A 14,187-nucleotide genomic window follows, 5' to 3' on the forward strand; every position below is an offset into this window, starting at 1 on the left:
GAAGCACTAAATCAAGGTTTCATATAGAGTAAAGAGGAATGAAAACTACCAACCAGATAGCTGACATCTCTGCACAGGAAAAAAAAAAAAAAAAATCCTTGCAAAGAGATTCCCTCACTGCTTCCCTCCAGTTGTCTGTTGTGATTTGGCTGACAGAATCCTCCAGCTGGGGAAAAACTGGTTTAAGGGTCTGAGAAATGGGATAAGAGTCTATTTGCAAATTAAACTATGTAAATTATCATCACTGATTAATCATAGCACTTTAAGTATGAGCATTTATTATATCAAATAATTCTGCAAGAATCACCACATGGATTTTTAGTAATGCTATGGAGGAAGGAAAAAAGGAACACTTTATATCTTTTCAGATACTTGGCTAATTTGAAGACAGAATTAATCTTAGCCTTACCTAACCTTAACTATTCAAATGGTAAGGTTAAACCAAGATCATAATCTGTGCTTTCTCGACACTGAAAGAAGAAAGACAGATGAAGCCAGAAGGTGATTCATACAGCTTCTTCAGAGACTAGTTCACATGAGGCTACAGTATGTCACACAAAAACGACCTGCCTAAAATGTTTACAATAACCTATGTCTTCAGTGTCAGAATATAAACTGTTTAAAGATCTCCACTCTTCAGAACACTATGGTACACCCTTCATGCCCTAATTGCAGGTGGTCAGGCTCCAAGTTTTCTCTTACCATGCTAAGTAAAAAAATATTTAAAAATTAGTCTTGACATATACTTATAACAGATGATATGAAACCAGTATGTGAGATTTTTTATCATTTTTGTCAGCAAAACTTAAATAAGAGGTATCCCTCCAAACCTTTGATAACGACATGAAACTCACTTTTGGGATGGGGAGGCATTTCACTCTTGTCAGTTGCAACCTAGAAAAATCTGAATGGTGACACTGGTTTCTAAATTTTAGCAGCACATACAAAGAAATTGCAAATGGGAAAGCAATCACATCAGAGCAATTGGAAAATTGCAAGCAGTGAAAAGTAATGTCCCCATAAATACAGAATCCTGCAAAAAGGAAAAGGAAAAAAAATACAGAAAGCAAACAGGAGATGGCAAAGAATCCAAAGATCTCATAAAAATAAATTTATTGTCATTTTGTCTTCCCCTTAGGCAGTGATATTGTTTTCATGTAACCAAGCAATACAGTTGTCACAACGCAGGTGCGGAATCAGGAGGAGTGTGTCATGAGATTGCTGCTCTTAAGCTGTAATTCAGCACCATGAAAAGGATTTCCACTGATGTCATTGGAGTATCTGTCTTCATGACTAAAGTAATTACTCCACTGAGCCCTGTCTCCAGCAGCAGGCAACACCAGAGGCTTCAGAGGAACCACTCTCCTATGAAGACTAAATACATTTGTGGAGGTGCATCGTCTTCCCTGGTCAGAGCTTAGTAGATTGCATCATTTGCTTGTTGTCTTCTTCAGCTCTGTAGTTAGATGAATTTCTTATTGATCATAAACTTATCCAACCTTTTGGATATGTCATCTAAGTATCTGAGTATAATAATTTCAGTGATCAATAACTTTACCTTCTATATTTCATGGCCCAGACCTGACAGACAAGTAAGTGGTGAATGGGGATGACCTAAACCTAAAACACACAGCCTGGGCATTGCAGAGAGACCTCCAGATAAGCACAGATGTGTGTTACTAGTTACCATTGCAGGGAATAATTTTGTACAAAATCTCATAACCTCAGTATTTCCTGGGGAAGTGAAGGGGAAAAAATAAAAAAAAAAATCAAGCAGAGCCTGAAATGCTGGTGAACTGTTGTCCTTCACCAAGCTCCACACTTGCACAGCCAGCTGAACCCAAGAAGTAGAATTGGCTCAAATACATCTACACCCCCTGCATTATAGATAAACTCCACAACATCAGAGAGACTGCCCACTGAGTATTATGGCTACCCTTTTGTTGCTTCAAGCAGAAACCTGGACTATCTCAGTGGTTAAATTTTATCAAAATTTGAAACAAAAATAAAAAAAATTAAACAAAATTCAGTACCAAATATCAGTTCTAACCCTTTAGGGATAAATGGAGGGCAGAAACACCTTCCATAAAGCAAAGAATAGCACTGCAGTCTCCAGGGAGGACTCACTTCTGCAGGTCTTGTACTAGAGTGCATGATTAGGAATGGTATCTGAAAATGATCTCCCAAAAGGCAGGCAAAACCCTAACCCTTCCTTCTAATCATCCAGACTTTGAGACTCATTACCCTTGGCTAAGAGGAACTCTCTGTCTGTATATCTTGGACAGAACTGAGTGCAGGGGATGGAGCAGGGGGGCACAGTGAGTGTAGTCTTAGGTATCATGTGTTTAGTTGGTCTGATGCAGAAATAGAAAGGAATCAAGGGAAACAACCCTGTGAAGACAAACCAAGGAGTAAAAAAAGGGAAAAAAGGAAGCAATACCAACACACACAGTACCTCCTGTAGGACTTGAAGCAGACACAATTCTTAGAGAAGCCAAATCTTCTGATTCCTGACTTGATTACTTTGGGACAGTAAGCAAATTCTAGAATAAAAATAAAAATGCTAGTTCATAATTCACAATTATGGCCTCAAACATTTATATTATTATATATAGTATATAGTTATATATATTTTAAATAAATTCTATTTTCTTTTTGAGGAGAAGCACAATGCAAAAGCTGTAGCACTCCACTTGTAGCATGGCAGAGGTGAAGCTGGATGGAGTAGCGGCCCCTGGGGACCTTGTTGGACAGCAGGGAGAAGAAAACACACCACAGCATTTTCCTCACTTTGACATCAATGCAAATGCACATAAAGACCACCATGTAGGGCCTTGAGGGCAAACCATATGAGGAGCAGCTGAGGTCACTTGTTCTGTTCAGGCTGGAGAAGAGGACACTGAAGGGAGACCTCATTGCAGTTTCAGCTTCCTCATGAGGGGAGGAGGAGGGGCAGACACCGATCTCTTCTCTCTGGTCCCAGTGAAAAGACTCAAGGGAATGGCCTGAAGTTGTGTCAGGGGAGGTATAGGTTGGATATTATAAAAAGGTTCTTCACACAGAGGATGGTTGGGCACTGGACCAGGCTTCCCAGGGAAATGGTCACAGCACCAAGCCTCACAGAGTTCAAGAAGTGTTTGGACAATACTCTTGGGTACACGGTGGGACTCTTCTTTGGATGTTTCAGGTACTTCTTTGCATGAAGAAAGGACATTTGAGACCAGCAGTTCTCTTCTGGTCACATTGCATTATGGTCAATCTAGGCATGTCCTGGTACGCTGCCTACCATGAATTTAGGTAGTATTTAGGGCTCTCTGTCAAAGATTTTATTATGTACCATTCCTGGGTAAACTCACAGCACTGCAGTCACTACCCTTTCTGTGTGATGCAAAAGAGGCTTGAAGTCTTGGAAACTGTTGGAGAGAGCATTGGAATAGGGTGCTCCTGACCACAGGAAATTGCTGTTATTACTACCTTGTGTCTGGAGTCAGCTTTATTCAAGGAAGCAAGAGTTTTACACTTCTGGAAGGCCTTTCTCTGGCTAGCCTGAAGAAACAGAGACAACAGAGGAGACTTCTGGGAAAGAGGTAAAGGCCAGAATTGCTGCTTTATGAGGGTCATGCTGAGAGCAGTCACAGTAAACAACAAACTTGCCAGTGATGTTGGCAGGAAGGAAGGCACAGTCACGATGCTCATGGCAAAATGGCCATGCCAGTGCTAGCCTCAATGCATAGAGGAGAGCAGTGTAGTTGTAAGATTCACCTGTCGAAGCTGGGGAGAACCAGGCTGCATCGGAGTGCTCTGCTCCTGTCCTCTGCCCTTGGCAGTGGCTGGGGCTGCAGAATGTTTTACTGAAAGTGGGAATTGCCAGACAATCTGGCAGAGCTGTATTTGCAGCTCCCCACACAGAGCAAGTGACTCTCTCCTGTGGCTCATCTGCCCTGGTGAGGCCAGGAGGGATGACACACTTCTGAAAAGCTCTCTGCACAGAGGCCCTATGTCCTACTGCTGCTTGCTGATGGCTCTCACAGCTATTGTATGAGAAAATGTGTTCCCTAAGCAGGGGCTGAAGGCGAACACTCCTCACCACCTCTGTCCTTTTCATCCACCAATCCAACTGCTCACAGCAATGCTCCTGGAAAGAGCTCTGCTTCTGTGAGCTCTTCTTGAAGTCAGCCAGAGGCAAAGCCATATGGATTCTCTCCATAAGGATGTGTTGGGACCCTGAGGTGCCTGCCCATGACTCAGGACCCCATTTCAGCCCTCTGGAGCCATCAGCCCGTCCTAACAATGGGTCTTAATGTGCCAGGCACAACTGTGGGTTCACGTCCCAGTCTGGCCTCAGCCTGTCCCCAGGGAGGTGCCCAATACCCAGGGCTGGGGCTCCCAGGGCTGGAGCTGCCCCAGTGCCCTCCAGCTGCCTGATTTAGGGCTGGAATGGTGGAATAGGCCCTGCCACCATGGGGAGTCCCTGGCCTGTGCTGCCCCCTGACAGGATGGTTTTGTGGCCACAGGAGGGTCAGAGGTTGTACACTCCCCCTCCAGCCGAGAAGGACGTCTTGCTCACTGTCTTTGTCCGATGTGTGCTCATGATGGACATGTAACATCTGGCATGACTGCACGTGAGAGCATGTGATGATGGGCTGTGTCATGCCATGCCTGCCCATAATCCTTTCCTTCTGCTATCCCTGGCTGCAAACACATGCTGTCTTCAGGTCCACTGACCTAGCCATGGCTTGAGGCAGGTTAGCAGACATTGGGATGTGCTCTTGAGGAGAAACACTCTGCTTCTGCACGTCCCACAAGACAGCTGATAGAGGCCCCTCGTTGTCACATAGGTGGTTTATATTTTTAAATGCCTGTGATGCTTAACTGTGGCATGAGGACATGCAGAGAGAGAAGGCCACAAAAGCCTGCTGCAACGCATTTGGAGATCCCGTACCACCAACAGCAGAGCGTGCCCATGGTGTGCACTGAAGTGCGGTCCCTGTGGGCACTGAGCCCCTTCCTCACCAGCCTCCCCAGTCCCAGTTCATTCGTGAGGAAACCTGTGGATACACTGGAGATGAGCCACACCCTGAAGAATTAGGCAGTAATGGGGCAGGACTTGGGGGTACAGTCAGTGTGTCACTACAAAAATACTCAGAAGGGACAGATAGAGCAGAAACTTGCCCTTCCTCTGTGGGAAGGTCAAGTGTAAATGCTCCCTGGCTCTGACTAAGATGGAGTGCATATGCTGCTCGAAGGACACACTTGAGACCAATTTTAGAAAAAGTATAGGTCCTCCCTGAGCAGGATTACTTCCACCACGACTTTCATCTCTTCACATATCTTCATCATGGTGAAAAAGTTCTTTAGAAAACCCTGAAGCATTTTTACCTTTATGCAACATTCCCCCCTCCCCGCCATCCCGCTGTTCTCACACTTAAACCAGCAAAAATATTCTTGCTCAAGCTTTCCAGAAACAATTTCACCTTTGGGCAGAGAATAAGCACATAACTTCTGAACCCAGAAAAACAAAAATTTCAGGCTGTTCTGACTAAAAGAGGACGAAAGCTCAGGAGACTAGAATGGAAACAGTGTTGTGCAACAGAAATCATAGTCTGCTGCTTTTTGCAGTATAACTCTTGACTTTCGTTTATTTTTCTAACAAATTGAAGTTCCCTGAGGATATTGACAGTGATAGCCAACTGGGCTTTAAAAATGGCTAACTCCAAGAAAATATACAGGTATCACTTTTGCATGCTGCAACTCCTTTCCTCTAGAGCTTAAATACTCATCTAGGAGTAGAGTTTTAGGCATTTGAGAAATTTTAAGCTCATATAGCAGTCTTTTTCAGATTTTTGGAGTCTTGTATATTGAATGACATCTTGCATGTGTTTAGGAGCACTTTTTGGACTCAGGCTCTCAGATTTCTCAACCTGTTTTTATTCTGTCACAGTGGCTGGAAATGAACCTAAATAAATTTTATTTATTTAAACAGATTTTCTTTCTTGCAATAGGCATGTTCTAGGGACTGCAGTTCTATATATTATAAATTTTCTATTTTTACTTTATTGACTACTACCAAAACTGATTAGATCAGATGATGTAATTCTAAGATCTCTGAGATATTTGAAATGGCTATGGAAGCCTTCATCTTTAATGTTTTATGACATGCCAAAAAATTTGGAAAGTTCTCAGCTTACACATTATTTACTGGTATCTTGCCACTTTATAACTTGGATTAGTGAGATCGCATCTCTATTAGATAGGTCTATTTGTCACTAATCCATTATCCTAGGCTTGTCATCATGGTACACAGGTATTAATTTTATTTTTTTTTTTAATCTACTGCACTCAATACAATTTATGACAATCAGTGCATGGCAAATAATCTTTCACAATGGGCAAACAGAAACCTGATGCCCAACACTTATGATGTACTCAACACTTATTCCTGTCCTGTGCAATCTTGTCTCTTAGCTGTATTTATATATAATATTTATCAGTTATATAGTGATATTTATTAATATTTCCTATTTTGGAACAGGTCTGATTTCTGTTTTGTTATCCATACGTATTGCAGATATTTTAATTCATCATATTTTAATTCACCAAAGGCTTTTATCCTTTCTTCTTTAGTTGCAAGTCAGAATGCATTTCCATACTACATTTTTTCCAGTGGCAATATTGATCTAGACAGTTCTCTTCCTTCCCTATGCCACTTGTTCTTGCTGCCACATCAATCTTCTGCAATGCTTTTTGTGCAAATGCAGCCATCTGTGGGGCAACAGTGTAAGACAGATCAGTAAAATCATGGGTGCTAAAAATAAATTTTCCAGGAAAAAAAATAAATTGGCGAGACAGTTGAGCTGGAAAACATAGGAGCATGGTGAATCTTCCAACAAAGGGTGTTCTTCAGAACAAGATGAAAGAAAGATCAAGGACACAAATGTGTGGGTCAAAAGGGGAAGGTCTGAGGACAGGTTTTTCCCTAAAAATGATGGGCTGGAGACCAGATGATGAGAAACCTGCAGGAAACATGAAATTACCTATACAAAAATAGAGTTTGACTTTGCCAATTTTATGTTGAAGATGATGGTTGAATATTCAGATAAAAGATTTCAAAGGGAGTCTCGGATGTGGGAACAGAGACATGGAAACATTTACTCATCATATTTGATACTCTTCCAATATGAGTTTAAAGAGAAGACCACCAATACATGAAATTCTGGCCTAAGGTGCTGATTTTACACTACCATATGAGACAGCAGTGTTTCATATGTAAATATTGAAATTACACTCAGGCCAGCAGTCCAGATAAACAGAGATAATGAGAAGGATATATAAAATTGAGATGAGGTTGTCTATCTCAAACCCTTCTCTCCATTCCTTACCACCAAAAAGAAAAGCACTTTTCTTCCTCAGCCCTTTCTGCTCACCTCTCTTCCTGTTGATATGATTTTTATCCTTCCATGTTTGACAGCATGTTGTGTGTGCTTATGCCTCCTTAGAACATACCAGATGCTTTGCTCAGAGGGCAGTATTTTTGTATTGTGATGTAATACTTTGTACTTTTCTGCCAGAAACTGAATTAAATACCTACAAAGTAGATGTTCTAGTAGATGTAGATGTTCTTCAGAAAGTGTTTTGGAAAGACAGGCTAGTTTGCATTCTCAAATCTTGTACGCCTCACCAAATGCAGCACACATAAGGTATTTCCTCTCGACTCAAGAGTTTGAGCAGCCCCTACTTTTCCTTAATACCTCTTTGTCATCCTGTTCTATAATAATAAGCTAGCAAGCAAGAAAACAAATGTATCTGCCTGTCATACCAAAATAAACAACTGCCAGTTTCGGTGTACAGCTTGTGCAGAAAAGAGTTTCTTTCTTCCCTATGCTTAGTGTATTTTGTTAATTGATTATTTCGAATACTTCTGATGAAAAGCACCTACTTGGCTGCAGGCTCTCTGCTGCCAAGATCTCAAGAGGATGGCTGGCTGGAGGTTTGTTTTGTCCCTTATCAGCTTCAAGGAGAAATCATCTCACCACCACAGTGACTACTCAATGTCCCAGTGCAGAATTTTAAAACACCTGGGCTCTGTTCCTCTCCTATTCTCCAGCATTAGCCAAGAGATTTCAGAGCATTTGTACTGATTTTCTGAATCCCACTGGACATTTAGAAAGTAATACATTACTGTGCTGCTTTGCTGGCTGGTTTTTGCTTTATTGGTAGCTGTACATTTGAATTGGTAAAATGGTTTGCTGTTGCTATTCCAAAATGTGTTCACTATCCTACCATGCTATTCTATATCCTAATCTTTTTGTTTCTGTCTTCATTTTCTTTCCCTCACCCACCTCCATTCTTGTCTTCTTCTCATTTTATGAGCCAATTCCCTTTCTCTAATTCCCTTTTTCTGTATCAAATCCCATACATAACAAAGTGTTCAAGATTTTACTCCCCAAGTTTCTGTATGTAATAAACTTCTGTATATCTTATCCAGCTGAACACAATTGTACCACTTACACGCCGTAAGTGACAAGTACCTGTTTGCACTACTGGAGCCTGAACAACTCACCTAGCCACTGGCTTTTGCAAGCAAAGAGGGAACTACCGTGGTTTGTACACAACATGCCAAAATTCCAGTATAATCTCATTGGTGTTACCCTTATTTTTCCACTTCCCCTCCCTGTTTGTTGTAACTGCCTATTCTGTCATTTCAGATTAAGTATCTCACCATGGAATGACTTGTATTTACTTTTAATTTGATGTACTGGAAGTAGCCCTATTGACTTAAATGGAACCATGCACATAAATAAAGGTAAGTATACGTGCAAGCCTTTAACTGATGGTACATTGCAAATCCCACAGGAAAAGCATGGTACACTTTATTCGTTTTACCGTCTTTGTGCATGTTAAATGCAGCCTGGGTGATTAATAACTTTTTCCAGAGTAAGTTTTCAGGTTTCATACCAGCTTAACGGAAGAACCACTCGTCATAAGCACAGGATCAGCTCTAGTTCCACAGCATTCTGAGATGAGACAGTATGAATGATTAACTAGGAATAAAAAAAAGCACACGATTTAAACCCAATGTAATAATAATGTAGGCAGAGAATTCTGAAGCATGCCAGAAGAGATTTGGAATTGGGCCAGAAGTGGAGGTCAGGAGCAGCAAGCCAGCTGTGGGAGAGGGCGGCAGCTACGATAGGGTTGCAGAGGGAGGGAATCCCGTGGAAGACGGCATGAAGGTCTGTAGTCAAAGGAGACGGAGAGCCCGATCTCAGGGACGGGTGAGCGATATAGGTCAGCCGGAGGCAGCCCAGGGCTGCGGCTGCCGGACGCCGGCGCCCAAGAAGCCCGGGGCTGACCGCAGCTAAATGCAGAACAGGGCCACGCCACGAAGGAAAAGCGGGGGGCTTGTGGGCAAGTTCTGAGGCGGCTTCTGTTTCAAATGGCAAGTGGGCGGGGGGGCGAAAAGAAGGTAAATCTGTATCTTACAGCACGGGAACAGGGTTTTGTCATTTTGGCAAGTGAATCAGCGCTCAGCAGCACGACCCTATCGAAACGCCCCGATAATACATTCTTCGCCTCGCACTCTTCCATTTCCATGGGTGGGAAGCCCACGGAATTGTACATGCATGTAACGATGTACCTTGTGCTGCTCCTGCTGCTGCAACTGGCAGCGCTGCGGCGTCCCCCGCCACGGGGGCAGAGACACCGCACCCACCCCGCCGGCTCCGAGCGTCCCCTGCACCGCGCCGGGGGCGGCAGGGAGCGGGTGCCCCGGGAGGCGCCCCCGGCTCCACCGCGGGGTCCGCAGCGCTCCCGCCCGCCGGGGCCGCCCTGCCGGGGGCGGGCGAGGGGCGGCACCGCCGTGCGCGTTGAGCTCAGCGCGTCGCGGAAACCGACGGCCCGGGCGCCGCCTCCCCCGCGGGCAGCCCCGGCCCCGGTCCCGGCCCCGCGTCGCCCCGCCCCGCCCCGGCCGGGCGGTGCCGCCCCCTCCGTTCCTCACTCACACACACACACAGACACACACACACACACACACACAGACATACAGAGACACACATAGGGAGGCGCTTCCTGCGCGGCGCCGGGCTCGGGCGAGCGGAGCAGCGCCGCTTCCTCCCGCCGACTCACAGGTATGGGGGGTGGGTCCGCGGCGGGGCGGGGGGCGCCGAGGGGCCCGGCGGTGGCGGCGTCCCCCGGCTCGGGCCTCTGCCGGCGGCCGCCGCCCTGAGCGTGGCGGCGGGTGAGGGGTGGAGCGGAACGTCCGAGCCGGAGCCGCCTCTGGGCGGGAGCCCGAGCCCGGCGGGGAGTGGGCCCGGGATCGTCCTGGGGGCCGGGGGGAAGTCGGCGGCGTCCCCCGCTGCTCTTCACATTGCTGGAGAGTGAAGTCATCGTCCATTGTCTCCCCCCGGGCGGGGCGAGCGGCCCGTGGCGGAGGAGGGGGGCACGGCCGGCCCCCAGGGCTCGGGGAGCCCCGGGTGGGTCCCGCTCGGCCCCGGCGCGGCGGACGCGGTGTGCGGGGAGGAGCTGCCGCCCTCCGCCGGCCTGGGTGGGCCGCGGGGGCCCCTCGGCCGGCGCCGCGTTTCGCCGCCCGGCAGCGGCAAGGGGCCGGGGGCCTGGGAGCTCCGGCACTGGAACTTGCGGGGCACCAGGACACCTGGCACAGGGAGAGGAGCTCGAGCAGCTCCGGGGCCTCCAACGCACCCCGGGGGCACCGTTCGCACCCTCCCCGCTGAGAGTTTCTAGTTGACCTCTCTGTGGTCTGTTGCCCACCCCGGATCCGGTGGTCGGAGGAGTGGAGGAGTTTGCAGGGATATACTGCATCTCGGCTGTGAAGGCGGTGGGGGACAGGCAGTGGGAATAGCCCGCGTCCTGCCGAGTGTTTTCCTCGCACAGATCCTTCTGCAAAGCTGGGAGTTTTCCACCTGGCAGTTTGCTATACACACACAGCAGCTACTGCAGGCGCACGTTCGAAAGATAGGGAAGAATTGGTAACAAACTGTGTGAAAGCCAGCGTGCATGTAAGTGAGCTGAAGAGGTGATGGCTGGCAAAGGGAAGGCGTCCTTCTGCCTTTCTCCTTCTGCTCCAGTACTGCCTCTTGACAGAAAGAAGTGGGGCTTTGCCAGAGGGGTAGTAGTGAAATGGAGTTATGGGAATATGCCAAAGGGACAGGAGTAGAATCCTGTTTGTGCTGAGCAGAGAAATCAAAATCTGAAGCTTTCATGCCCTTGTGGTTGCTTATTGCATGTGTGCCTGTGTTTCTCCACGAGGAGCACAACAAATCTTGTTTCTGTTGAAATACTGTAGTTTGCATTAGTACTGATCAGTGCTTTATCTCAGCCACCATCAGGGATGGCATTATTTTATTAAGTGCAGTATGGGGAAACACGTCTTGCAGGGTTTAATTCTGGAGACAAAACTAAACATAGATTCATTTTTTAAAATGAATTTTCCCTTTCAGTGTTTTTTTAATAATTAATATTTTTTTCAGTCAAAGAACCATATTTCAGTATCCTATGAGTTGTTATTAAATTCATTGGAAAATAAAGTTTCTGGTTTCAGGTCAGACTGAAGTAAAATTATGAATTGCCCAGGTAACAGAATTCACTTGAATGCTTAGAAATGATGGCTGTGTAACATTACTTAGCAGTTTACAAAATCTGGCACTTATCTAACTGTAAACATTTAAATGCTTGTACTTCAAGCTTTCAGAAAGCTGAGAAAGCGCTTTTTTATTTTTAATTGCGTGTGAACTCAGCCTCTTTGTCCAGAAAATGAAAGTTTCAGTTTTGCACAATGATTATAATGCTAATCTTAAAAACGAGTTCAGTAAAAGGCTTACATATGTGTAACTCTTCTGTGTGCATATTTCTTGAAGTATGCCAGTTTCAACTGTGTTTTATACAGTTCAGCATTTAAAATGCTGAATTCAAGCTGTTATGTTTATGTTGTCAGCTATTTTTGAGTTTGTGGACATCAGATCATCATTTCTAAAAGGAGTTTAAGTGTGGTTTCTTCTCTCCTCTTCAACTTAAGTCTATCAGACAAATAACACATTCCTTATGCAGAGCAATCATCAGGTTTTGATGAATTGTACTAGCTGAGGCTCAGGAGGAAAGAAGATGCTTGACAGATGTATTTGTTTACCTTCGTAGTGTGTGCAAATACTGGTCTCCATTAGTAAATGAATCATTAAAACTCACTTAGCTATGGGATTCCCAGTTAACATTAATAGACACATTAGGAAAATTTGTTCCACGTAAATATTATCAAGCTGTGAAAGAACATAAGCCCTTGAATTCTTTCGGCAGTTAGGTAGAGTCTTTTGTGCTGGAAAATATATGGTATATGCTTCCCCCCCTCCATATTCTTAATTAACAGCATTTAGCTACTGTTCCCCTTGAGAAGAACTTCAGACTGAATTTGTTCAGTGAGTAGGTGATTCTCCCTAACTAATACAGTATGTAGGGTTTTCTCCCCTGTTTCCTGGGCCTCTTTGATCCATGCTTAGTCTTTTTAAAGTATTCCTTAAAAGATCCCAACACACACACCACCCCCCTTTCTTCCCTGATGACAATGTAGGATTGCCTTAATCTTTTCATAGGACTTCTGAATCTTGGTTTGGAAGCACTAAGAAAGATCTTTGAGCTCTGAAGTACAGCTATATCACTGTCCTCTGATGGCCTTTAGCCAAGCTTGTGGTCTCCATTATGGGGTCGGTTTACTCTGGCCGTGGTCAGACATCCATATTAGCTTTGTGATTTGTTTTCTGAATTGTACCTAAACATCATGTACTGGCCTAGCAGAATAAATTTTAATACCTGAATTAAACGAGTTGATGGGTACATGTTTCAGGTTCTACTCTTACTGTGATTTGTGGTTTGTAGCTGAGATGTGAGTCAGTCTGATTCTTTCTGAGGGTCAGTGAAAGCTCATTGAATGATTAATAAAAGTATTGATTTTAACACTGGCTAATCCATAAAGAAGTTGATTTCAGATTTTTGTCTTGTGTTTATCTTAGCTCTGTTTCCGTTGTGCCTTCTGTGTTAACGGATGGAAGATGTGTAGCTGAATGAACCAGTGTACCTAATACAGCTTCAAGACACTGGGACTGGTGTTGGATCTTACTGCTAAAGGCATGTGAATTGCACCTGGAAGTAGACTTCTACCAAGAAGGTAAAAAGTTACATCAAGTCTTAGGGAACTGATTGTTTTTATTAGTGGTGCAATGTACCATTTTTTTCCCAGTAGGAATAATATGGAAGAAGCTGTATCAGTACCTCTTAAAACAGTTTGGCAGTTTTTTTTATGCTTCTATTTTCCACAAGAGGAGACTTTCTTTTATTTCTGAGTCTCTGAAGTGAAAGTTCTATTCTTGTTTATTTTAGTTCATTTCAAGTAGTTTGTATTTAAAATCATCAATTAAATCATCTGTAAGGAAAAATGTATGCCTTTGTGAGTTTTATATAGATTACACATCAGATACTGTTGTGCTCTACTTTAACCCCGAAACTTACAAATAGAATTCAAAACAGAATTACACTCTTCCCCCTGAAGTATTCACTTCAGGGATTACTTCAGCAGATTTCTTCAGGTGCTTTCTAAAATTTATTTTATTTCTTGATGCATTGTAATAATAAATAAGTATTTAGTCTGTTGCTGATATTTATGGATTTCTTCCAAACTTCTGTAAACTAATATTCACCTCATTATCACAGATATTTTTGTAAGTTTATTTGTTAGTTGATGGAAAGAGACTATGCAGAAGAGATTTCACTCATCTGCATCATAAGGTGGCTTAGTCTTTTCATCAGTGATCTTGATTGTTTCATGTACATTTCTGGCAGTTCTCAAGAACTTCATAACTGTGTTTTACCTTGGTTTTGGTTGCTGGTTCTTCTCTGGCATGGCTTGCTTGTTTTTTCTGGTTTTTTTTTTCCTCTTAGTAAAAGTACTGACTCAAGGATCCAAACCAAAGCAGTAGGTATCTAGGAAGAGCCATAAATGTTGTGTGGGACTAGAATATTACAGAGCTCTACAAGAAGTTTTCTTCCTGTTGTAAGCATGTCTTAGGCCAGCTTTAGAATGGTCTTTGAGCTCTCAAAGTAGAATTTGTAGAAGGAAGAAAGGCCCCACAGGTGAGCTGTGAGATGTCATTTGTGATACCACTCTTAGGTTTTCCATCATTAAGG

General features: G+C 44.2%; 2 protein-coding genes across 8 annotated transcripts in view; one reads left to right on the forward strand and one right to left on the reverse strand.

Annotated features, from left to right (window-relative positions):
• Positions 1-1,088: 1,088 nt before the first annotated feature.
• Positions 1,089-10,466, reverse strand: LOC111924501 (uncharacterized). Of its 3 annotated transcripts, XR_015288089.1 has the most exons (4): positions 10,126-10,466; positions 8,956-9,041; positions 2,456-2,543; positions 1,089-1,456 (listed from the first exon to the last, which is right to left on the reverse strand). XR_015288089.1 is itself a non-coding variant. In XM_086893262.1 (3 exons), the coding sequence occupies exons 1-3, from the start codon at positions 10,391-10,393 to the stop codon at positions 6,607-6,609; spliced, it is 510 nt and encodes a 169-aa protein (XP_086749388.1). In that variant the 5' UTR covers positions 10,394-10,466; the 3' UTR covers positions 6,490-6,606. The 3 variants fall into 3 exon arrangements, 2 of the variants coding, with proteins under 2 accessions (XP_086749388.1, XP_086749468.1); XM_086893262.1 differs by lacking the exons at positions 1,089-1,456; positions 2,456-2,543 and adding an exon at positions 6,490-6,762; XM_086893342.1 differs by lacking the exons at positions 1,089-1,456; positions 2,456-2,543 and adding an exon at positions 6,886-7,013 and having other exon boundaries at positions 10,126-10,462.
• Positions 9,875-14,187, forward strand: part of RNF19A (ring finger protein 19A, RBR E3 ubiquitin protein ligase) — a 58,207-nt gene continuing 53,894 nt past the window's right edge. Inside the window, exons 1-2 of one of the 5 annotated variants that reach the window (XM_086892075.1) lie at positions 9,875-10,127; positions 13,017-13,171. The gene's annotated coding sequence lies outside the window, so the exon portion shown is untranslated. Of the gene's footprint in view, positions 10,128-10,508; positions 11,016-13,016; positions 13,172-14,187 lie in introns of those variants that run through there. The other 4 variants (XM_086892006.1, XM_023920707.2, XM_086892334.1 and 1 more) reach the window with 4 other exon arrangements.

This window comes from Cyanistes caeruleus, chromosome 1 (genome assembly GCF_971803275.1).
Source record: "Cyanistes caeruleus chromosome 1, bCyaCae1.hap1.1, whole genome shotgun sequence".
Classification (NCBI taxonomy): Eukaryota; Metazoa; Chordata; class Aves; order Passeriformes; family Paridae; genus Cyanistes; species Cyanistes caeruleus.

Bases quoted from the DNA above. Each gene is read 5' to 3' on its own strand.
- LOC111924501 (XM_086893262.1), bottom strand. From the start codon at position 10,393: ATGGACGATGACTTCACTCTCCAGCAATGTGAAGAGCAGCGGGGGACG. The intron at 9,042-10,125 runs GTGAGTCGGCGG...TTTTATTCCTAG, and splicing joins CGGACCCACCCCCCATACCT to TTAATCATTCATACTGTCTC. The intron at 6,763-8,955 runs GTATGAAACCTG...GTTGCCCCACAG, and splicing joins GTGGTTCTTCCGTTAAGCTG to ATGGCTGCATTTGCACAAAA.